Below are 10,646 nucleotides of genomic sequence, written 5' to 3'. Positions count from 1 at the left end.
ACATCCTGACTCTTTTATTGTAATCAAAGTTATGTTGTAATTGTCTGGTAATGAACTTGAAGGTGAAGCTTGAACACATGGTGCTTATTGTCATGGATTACTTTACTTTTAAGGGCTTCCTGAGGGAAGTGCTGAGTTTTCTGTCAGATGCTATAAAAAAGCTGCTTTGGGATGCCAATAATTTTCTAAATATACTGAAATGAATTCAAACCAAAAGCTGCCTCGTCTTTAGAATTAAAGAAAGACCATAACTCTTCTCCAACATAAAAAATTGATTTTAATTTATATTATTAATTTTATTATCTTTTATCTTTGCTACTGTAATTCTCGCTAAGATAAAAGCAGTTACAATATTCTATTTCCAGTTCTGTTTAATGACTGGTTGTGGTTTTCCAAGTTTAAAATATCAGACAGATTTGTGCTCCATCTACAAGTTCTCCAGACTTTCCTCCCACACAAAACATGTTCCAAAAACCGTTAGCTTTCCAGGCAAAGGTGTATTAGTTGTATTTTATAATTAAAAATATGCATTGCACAACTTTAGTTTCACTGCTTCCAACTCATTTCTGCTTTAACTTCCAGCTCACACAGACTTGATCTTTGGCAGCTAGTTACTGGACATCAGGCATGTTTGAAAAACAGTTGCAGGGCTGGCAACTCTGAATGTCTCAGATGCCAACTTGATCTATTTCAATATCACAAAATTCAAATGGCATGGCAGTGCGATGTGCGATGTGGTGGCAAAAAGTTGCTGCTTGCTGTAAACAACTCGCCTGAACCTCCTTTAAAAAGTCGACAAGTCTGACAACAAACCACTTCCTGGTAGATCCGAGTGAGGGAGACGGCTGTCCTGTCTGCAGATTATCAACAGCCTAATACGAGTTGGGTTTTGTAATGTCACTGGTAATTATGTGCCTCCTGAATCCGGTGAATAATCTGTGCGACAGGCTGGAAAACACTTTGTGTAAATGAGGAGCTTCGTTTATTAAAAGTGAGGTAGTGAGGTTTTAACTCCAGTGCTGAAAGTCTCTCCTGTTCTTGTCGTTAAGGAATTATTGTCATATTCATAAAAATGTTATGGTAAGTTTGTGGTTGCAGGTGTATCAGTTGGAGAATTTTCTAAGGTGCTTTGATTCCAGGTACAGATCTAGAGGAATATTCATGGGATGGCATGGAGGGGTGGCAGAAATATATGCTGATTTAATTGCAAACAATCACATATATCTATATTTGCTTGGAAAAGCCCTAAATGAAGATATTTGAACTCAAAAACATTACATTATTGTGGCACATAACATCTAAACAGAAATATCTAAAGGTGGCATTAGAAATTAACACATTTTCAATTTTTTTCTCATTGATCCTAAGCCTATCACTTAGTCTACTGTAACAGATCATTAAATTAATTCCTGTTTTTTAACATGTTATTTTAAATTCAAATTAATGTGTTAAATTTGACAGCACTGGACATCAAACTGGAGTGGCCAGGCATTTTTTAGGTGTGGCCGCTGCCCCAAACCTCTAGATCTGCCCCAGTTTGATTCACTTCCTTGTGAGATATTTATATTGAAACATCCAAAGTCAGTCTCTGCCACACATTTGCCCCAGTTTCTGCTTTATCTCCTCACTCCCTCTCATCTTTCGACAGTCTTACACTGTTTGATGATAATAGTCCTGATAATTACATTATGATAGTGATTGTCTAAGTGAATTTATTGTGACATATAAACCTTGTGAACCTTATAAAGAAGCACAGCATATATTTTGTGACTGTATTCAAACAGCCGTGGGGGCTGCAGATCACCTAGACCTATTTTATAAACATAAAAATCAAACTCATTTTGAAGCAGCAATACAAGCTGCTATCATCCTCTCTCCTCTCAACATGCTCTATGTGCTAGACAGTTGCTATTCCCAGAGCCAGTTTCCAGGCATGTGGTATTACTGTTCCTGTGCTCTTCCTCAGGAAATCAATTCATATAGTACAGTTATTATAGGTCCATTTGTTAGGACATATAAAGCTCAATATGGTTTGAAAATGAATCCACTTAATGATGATTATTTTCTAGCTTTTAGAAGAATAGCACAAACAGCAGCATGATGGGACTGCAGTCATATAAGTATTTTCTCTGATTCAGGGTGCTAGGCTAGTATTTCACCAGCATGCACATTTATTTTTGCTGACAGATTCAATACTGGTTTGTCCCCTTGCTGTTCACTGCATTGCCAGAGTGTGAATGTGTATGTTCGTGCTTAACCTTGGATGTTTATGAGGTTGTTTTCCCTATTATTGAATTTGTTTGCTAGGCTTGCTGGTACACAGACATCATATTTCTTTTTATCAGCATTTAACTTTTTTTTTAATTAGTTCTAGATATGTTGACATTCTCATATTAGTGCAGACGTTTGTAGAAGTGTTCTCGCTGCAGTGCCACCCTGTTGTGCTTCACTAAACTTGGTTACCTTACTGGTGACGTCAACGCTGTTTGTGTCACCTCCTTGCCTTTCTGTGTTTTCTCCTCGTATTCCACATTCACCTCTCTTTCTTCTCATTCTACTCATCTTTAATGTTTATAATATTAATTGTCTTCTCTTCCTCTCTCCTCTCCTCACCTTCTCTCCGACACCCTTGTCATTTTTCCACACTCTTCCTCTTCCTTCCATCCTTTTTTTTAACCTGTTCCTCTAACAGTCTCCTCCTCTCCCCTTTCTCTCTTTTAGGAGCTGCTGTTCAGCGTATGTGCCCTTAATGTCATCTCCACCATTGTGTGTGCTCTAGCCACTGCCATGTGCTGTATGCAGATGGTCTCAACTGATGTGCTGCAGATGGTGAGTGTGATGGAAGACCAGATGACAACAATAGCTGACTTTATTTTCTTTTTTTTCCATGACCACCCTGCGTTTAAAGAATAAAACCATTTTTATAGTCTGAAGATCACTATCATCAGGTTAGATAAATGCATGCAGCTCAGGAATGATGTGCTAACCTTTATCTGTTTAAAGATAGTGGAGAGTAATGTTTGCAGTTTTGGTTGAATCACCCTGCTTGGTAAATACAAGTTAACGTAAACAAGCACAGTGAAGGTCAATTGCCACAGGACCTCTTTCAGTTTTTCTGCTTCTCAAAAATATGTTGGATTTGAAGAAAACAGCTTAATATCTCACAGGATTTTTTCCTCAAAGGTACACCGTCCTCAGTATGACCCTCTTTTGTCTTTTTATGTGGAACAATGGAACTATTACCAACAGCTAAATGCTTTTAGTCATGAGGGAAATTAGCATGGCCAAGCTTCCTTTGTGTTTCATACCAACAATAGTTATTTCATGCCTTTAAACAACTGGAAAGGTATAGAGCAACACTGCCAACATGATACCAAATGTGAAATAGCTTTGCAGCAATATTTGATGCAAGAACCATTTGCACATTTTATGGACTATGCTGTAAATTTTGTGCTTGCTGAAACGAGTCTGGATATTAAAACGAGTGCTCTGGGCAAGATGTGAAGCTTGGTTTGATAATAGGTTGAAGTGGCACGAAATCAACAGTGATCTCACAGTCATATAGTAGCCAGTAAAATAAATTAAGTTGAACTCACAGTACAAAGCACTGACATTACATTAGTCTCTTCTCCATAGAGTCACAAGTCTACATATGTAGATCATTATGTAAATGAGAACTGACCAAATGGCTGCTGCAAATTTATGAATTTTGACTTTTCTCAGTTCTGTGGAACTTTTTAGCCTCTTTAAGCTCATTGTTTTGGTTTTCTGGCCCACAACTTTCCGACACTGAACAGCAGACGCACAAAGTTAGCAACTAGCTGGTAAACATAGCTGAGCATTTATCTGTTAAAGAGCCATGTATTTTCCTCAGGAATTGGTAGAGACAAAAACAAAGCTAGAAGGAGAGTGGATATTAGACTACATTCACCAGTGGTCAGAAACTCTAAACTGATGATAATGTTGCTCCACGTCTGCAGGATGTTTAAAAGGGGGACACATCAACTTCACAAGACGATTTTATGTCAGTGTTGTGTTTACATCCAGTTTCCACTGCCCCCAGTTGGCAAAAACTCAGTTAATGCGTGTTCAAACAGTGATAACTACATAGATGAATACTTTACTTGATCCCTGGGACAGGACCATAGAAATCAGGTTATTACTCTTTTATATGTGACTATTTAAGAAGACACATACAGATGATTAAGAAGGCAAAAATAAATAAATTTGAAGCTGTTTGAATTAAAACTGAAATATTATTCTCCTGTTGAAATAAGGACATAATTCACAGTGGTCCCTGCTTCAGGGACTTTTTTATATTTACTTAAGATAGAAAATAAGCTGAAATAGAAGAAGTCAAATCAAACTGTAGAATAAATAAAAGGACACAAGCACTCTGTCTTATATCCAACACTCTCACAGAGTTTCCCAGAGTGGCCTCGTTTTCCATTTACCACAAGAGGTGTTAACCTTTTATTTAGCGCAGTAAATTTAGCCAAGTCAATAGCAGCAGTGGCAGCCTGGAGATTAGAAAAGAGGGCTGGCTGTGACTGGAAAGTTGTCCCACTTAGAAAAGTCTGAGAGAGGAAAGTAAATGAGCAGCACTTTCAGGACTGCTGGTTGAGGTGCCCCTGAGCAAGGCACTTGACTTGCAGTTGCTACAGTGAAGCTTGTTCAGTGACCAACAGCACAACAGGGAATACATGTAACTGCTTAAAATAACAGCGGAGTGGTGCTGTGAAAAGACACATTTGCTCAGTCATGTCTCCCTGGATACATTATGGTCTAAAATAATGACTACACAAATAAGTACCATGTGTAATAAAGGCCTGATAATGGTTCTTTTTATGCTGTGTTTCAGTTTATGCCGCACAGAGCGCGAGCTCTAAATGCTGACTGTATGACCCCCCATGGAACCATCCTCCACCAAACTTTGGACTTTGATGAGTTTATTCCTCCCATCCCCCCTCCACCATATTACCCCCCAGAGTATACCTGCACCCCCTCAATGGATGGACAGAGGTGAGAGGCAATACACTACTCATCACCTTCACATCTTTTCTCAGTGCTAACACAAAGAACTCCCCAAACTCTGGTAACAATGTATCTTCTGGGATATGTGGGTACTTTCAGGGAAAGCAAAATAAAAACTCTAATTTGCTAATTTCTTAACAAATATAGCCGAATTACAAGACGTTGTAGTTACACACAACAGTCTACTTGTAAATTAGAATGTAATGTAAATGTATAAATCCCTTTAAGCCCAAAATACTTTGGCAATTACATTTTCAGTGATACTTTATTGATTCCCTCACTCAGTGGAAAAGACACAACTTTTGTTGTTATTGCTTAATATAAGAAAAGTATAAAATCCATCTATATATTCTACCATGGTGGAAATGAACACTAAGTGTAGTGCAATCCTGAAAATCATATTTGTTATATTAAGCACAGTTAAGAGAATATAAGTTACTGATTGCAGTGGGAATAAATGCGTTCTTGCCAAAGGCAACATGAAGCACCACCAAGAGGGAACCAATTCAAATTGGATATCAAAGTGCTGAATGTTCTCATTAAAATAAGAGATTTTTATTGAAAAGGCCTATCTCAACATTTTTTGCAATATTTATTGTACGTAAAATTCTGCTGGTTGCTGCAAGTGTTTAGTATTCCAGAATGCTGTACCTGGCTCAGTGCCCTCTCCTTGAACTGCGTTCATATCTAGAAATATAATAGGAATAAGTGGAAACTTATAGTCATAGACTTGAACAAAATAGCACACATATATTAAGGATTCTCCTAATACATAATTTTTGGATTCTATAACTCCCTACCTGCCCCTCCACAGACACCTGAAATACACCAGATACTGGAGGTCTATATGTGAAGAAAAGTGTTTATAAACTTATTAGAAAAATTGATCATAGGGTCAGGACCTGGAGAGACATTTTTGAGGACACAAAGCCCCCATGAGGACACACACCAAAGAAAAGAAAATAAACTTTTACAATGGGAGTAACTGAACGGATGAGGACTAACATCTCTTTGCTGGTATGGCACAGCACTGTTGAAAACTGCTCTAACATTTTTATGTGAATAATTGACCACCTCAGAATCTTCTATTAGATAGTGAATCTACAGACGCCAAAGCAACATTTGCATCCAAAGACCAATCCAAATCCATCACAGTATGTAGCAGTGGCATGGCTCATTGTTTACTATCTCACTGTGTCTATCACATGTGGTATTATCGTCCATGGTCAGCTCAGAGCTTTTCTCTCCGTTAAGCAGCTGTGACATCCGTGATTCTCAGCTGTCGTGAAAGATCGTTTGACCCCCTCCCTCATCACTCCCTCCATTTTCTTGCCAGAGAGAGCGCTGCTGATTTAGTCATTTGGCAGGAAGCCACATCTGTTTGTCAATTATGCCATAAATATATACAAGGCAGAGGAAGCATTTATGGTGTCCCTGCCCAGGGCCAGGGATGTGTCATGACATCATCATGCCTTGGATGATTGGTGGAAACACTCAGGTTGTATTTCATGCTCCGCCACTTTGGGGAGAATGGGGTTGTAATTAAAAGATATGACTGCACGCATGGCTGCTCGTGCTTAATTGGCACCATACGAAACGGTAGTGCACATAGAAAAACACACTACCTGTATATATTGTGTTGGGACAGAGGATATTTTTCATCCTTTTCTCTGTTTTAGCAAAATATATACTGTAATTTTGACTAAGAGAGGATGCATATTCAGACTTTCTGTGCCAGTTTCATGCACACTCTGCACTGTGTGACTGGCTCGGTGGACTCTCCACTCTTTGTATTCCAATTATTTGAGATACGATTTGGACTTGGTTTATTGTTTGGTTGAATCTCTGCTGTTATGCCCCTGACAGAGGCCTGCACCTGGACTTTCCCCACTCTCCGTTCAGTGCCATCTATGGGGTGCCAATCAACAGCCCAGGAACACTGTACCCAACGGACCTGCCTCCTCCCTATGAGTCTGTAGTGGGGCAGACCCCTGCCAGCCAGGTGAGAGGCATCATGTGGCTCTGCTGTTAAAACAACACTGTCTCCAGAGGCCTTCTGTATGGGAAACTGGGTCTTGGACATGACATTAATTTCTTTGTTTCGAAAGAGAGCAGGTCAATCTTTTAACCTTAAACACACATAGATTACATATGTGCAGTAGCAGTAACAATATTACGAGTCTAGAGTCGTGCTAGCAGTTCTGTGAGACTGTACTTTGGCACATCACAACCTAAATTGCTAAAATCACCACCTTAGTTCAGCATGCTAAGATTGGCTAATTAACAGTAAAAACAAAGTATAGCTGAGGCTGATGGGGATGCCATTTGTTTTGCAGGTATTTAACAAACCAAAGTACTGGATACATTTTGATGAGATAAAAACAAGGGGATTTCAAGGTTAAGCTAACAGTTAAGATTAATTGTGAATATGATATTCTAGATCAGAGTTCATTTAACCAACCCTACTGATTTATCAGATGTTCCTCTCTAAATGGTTCTATGTATTTGTATGTACATTTATTTTTTTGGTCAAAATTGTATTGCTACTGTCTTTATTTGTCTCTATTTTGGGATGTTGCCCGTCAAGTCTTTAAGAGAAAAATCACAACCAATTTAATCAGAGTATCATCTGACTCACTGAAGCTGTCTCCCTTGACTTCATTGAACTGATCAGAGCTTTTTTCAGTCTGAGACTTTGCTGCATCTCATTGTTCACAGCCAAAAATAACTGTATAATGTGAAAGTAAATCCTTTTATCTTCCATTATACTCTGAGCATCATTTAACACCTTTGAATCCATTATTTCCATTATACATGTTCAATCCATAGTCCTCTTCGCATCCATTTTGAACAGTGTCCTTCAAATACAAATCAGCAGAGGGTTTTCTCACCTTCAATAGATTAGGTATTCTGTAAATAACCAATGGAAACAGGCTGTGATAGATCGCTTGTGTGAGAAAACAGTCACAAGGCAGAGGAAACTCAGCTGATGATTTCAGCTGAGCGCTTGATGTGTGTGTGATTGTTATATGAAACTATATATGTCATATACATTGAAAAGCATATTCGTAAGCCTAACCAAAGCTTCTTATTTAACTCTACACGTAGTTCTCTCCACTGGTACACCTGCCCTTTAAGCTAAGAAATGTCAGTTTGTGTGTTGTGGTCTTATAGAGCCCTCTACAGGCCAAACTGTGTTGTTGAAGGTTAGGTGCCTCACTGCTGCTTTTATGCAACACATCCAGTACATACAAAATATCCAGCATTAATCCATCTTCTTTAACCAGTCAGTTAACTTTATTCAAGCAGTGCTGTTATGTTGTCCACCTACTGTAATAATTTCCTCTTTACAGGTCACCACCAGCATAGAGCAACAGGCGACTGAATCCAGTCTGTGTGAGAGAAACACTACTGCGGGACTCAGCACTCAGGGTAAAGACAGCACTGCAGTGAACTCTACAGAGGATTGTCGAATGTCTTTGTCTACTAGTAGTCATGCTGATGATACTTTCCCCCCTATTTTCAGCATCCGTTGACAGCGCGTCACTAATGGTGTCCGAGGTGGCTGATCAGGACCAGACTTGCTCTTCAGAGGACTTGTGCTCCCTGGAGGTCCAGGGCTCTGACTCCTCTCCCTATGGCACGCCCCACACTGCCCCCATCGATGGAAGCTGCAACAGCCTGGAACTTTGTACACGCCATCGTGGGATGCCTAGCAGGGACAATCGCCCCAGTGATACAGGATACAGTGAGTCCTCACAGACCCAGGAGTCTCTTGAACGCTCTCCGGACTGGTCCTCAGAAAATTATAGCAATCTGGACCAGGAGGATTCCACGGATAACACACATCCATGTGAGGAACTCAGGGCTTCAATGCACATATGTGACGAGCTTGCATCAGCCAAACATTTACCAGAGGAGCCACCTAAAGCATCAACCCACTCCCTCATTAAAGCACGAATGATGAGCCGGAAGCTCACACTCCCTGTCATGCTACCCCCGCCACCACAGCCTTGCTCCCCCACCTCTGTGGCCTCCTCTGGTGGAACTTCAGCCATCAGCCCTTTGGCTCCTTCTCCTTCCCCTTCCCCTCCCAGCAGGCCCCGCGGTCCCAGGCTGTGCTTCAGTGTTTGGTCACCCTCCTCCACATCACAACCCCCCTCTACCTCAGCCCAAAGTGGCCACTCGCCTTCGGAGAGGCCACGGGGGCTCCGAGCAGCTCGGAGGTACCGCAAACTGGCACGCATCGTTCGCTCCACCAGTGACCCTATCTCCTGCTCCTCTACGACAGGAAGTGAGTGATGCAAGAATGTTATACTAAAGCTTAAAAACTCCATCTAAATATCACTAATTTTAGAGCTTAAACAATTTGTCAACTAAAATATTATTTTTTTCTTATTTTAAGCATAAAAGTCCCCAGAAATATTATATTTTTAAATAAAATTGTTGCTATTTTCTTACATTTATTTATAGATCTATTGGTTAAACAAAACAATAATCTGCAGATTAATTGATTATTAAATTAATAATTTGCCAGCACTACAGCCTTTCGTTGTCAATAAGCAATGATGGTAAGCTAAGTGCCTTCTTTGTTGGTCCACACTTAAGTTTCTCGTCTCCCTCTACAGGAGAAAATGGAAGTTGCGCCTCTGCGAATAACCCTGCTGCTGAAGACTCAACAAATACATCACCAGAACAAGGTAGCATCATAGAAACTGTGACTTCATGTAATGGTGGGACATCAACTGCTTAACAGTATTCATAGTTAGACCTTAAGGGTAAACTGTAAATCTGGCAGTATGGAGAGCAAAATGTATTACGTTATGGTTTAAGCAAATTCAAATGCTTCATGCCATAAATCTTTTAAAACCCCACTGGGCCCATTGAATTATCTGAAGAGAAAAAAAAACACAGTCACAGAACTGACAATACAAAGACAATTTTAGTTGAGCTGATTTTAAGAATGTGTTTTCATGTGATGTATCTTATTGTGTTTACACAATTCTTCTCTGTTTTATCTTTAGAGCCAACAGATGTGGTTGGAGCTAAACCCAGTCACACATCTGTTAGGAAGCAGCAAAAAGAGGGCAGGAAAGTTGACATCCACCTTAAACCACGAGCCCTGCACACACACTCCTCCCACGAACGTCCGCACTCCCTGGCTGACCTTAAGATGTACAAAGACACCAAAATACTGGTGGCCAAGTTCCTGGAGCATTCAAGCTGCAGTCTACCTCCTGAAGTCCAGCAGGTTGTCAACAACATCAAGTGTGTCATCAAGTCTGATGAGAAACACATGGAGGAGGCCATTTTTAGTGCCAATGTCATAGATCAGGTAACTGAATTAGACTAATGTCCAATGATAGTTTTATGCAAACCAGCAGTTTGTAGTGCTATTTCTGGTTTTATTGGTGAGTATCAGCATACAAGACTAAAAGTAGATTTTAGGCTAGCAGCCCTGTGAGACAGTAATGCTCATTACACACCAGGGAATAAACATGTGGGATGGATGCAAATGTAGTGACAACTTTGTTTATATAATATTACCATTAGCAGGGACAAAAGGGGTAAGGTCTTTACTGCATGTAATTTCTGTATATATATATATATAT

At 39.9% G+C, this 10,646-nt stretch overlaps 1 protein-coding gene across 1 annotated transcript in view; it reads left to right on the top strand.

The window, feature by feature from the left end:
• The window catches only part of fam189a1 (family with sequence similarity 189 member A1), a 91,818-nt gene that overhangs the window by 79,380 nt on the left and 1,792 nt on the right, over positions 1–10,646 (top strand). The window contains exons 5-11 of the mRNA XM_035652110.1: positions 2,722–2,829; positions 4,862–5,022; positions 6,901–7,036; positions 8,388–8,466; positions 8,561–9,328; positions 9,663–9,734; positions 10,059–10,369. Coding sequence (XP_035508003.1) covers positions 2,722–2,829; positions 4,862–5,022; positions 6,901–7,036; positions 8,388–8,466; positions 8,561–9,328; positions 9,663–9,734; positions 10,059–10,369 — 1,635 coding nt within the window. The remainder of the gene's footprint in view (positions 1–2,721; positions 2,830–4,861; positions 5,023–6,900; positions 7,037–8,387; positions 8,467–8,560; positions 9,329–9,662; positions 9,735–10,058; positions 10,370–10,646) is intronic.

The sequence above is a fragment of the Morone saxatilis genome, unplaced genomic scaffold (assembly GCF_004916995.1).
Source record: "Morone saxatilis isolate NCDOM2014 unplaced genomic scaffold, NCSU_SB_2.0 Contig11, whole genome shotgun sequence".
Lineage (NCBI taxonomy): Eukaryota > Metazoa > Chordata > Actinopteri > Moronidae > Morone > Morone saxatilis.
Note: the sequence above shows the minus strand (reverse complement) of the source record. Positions and strands in the feature narration are given on the sequence as shown.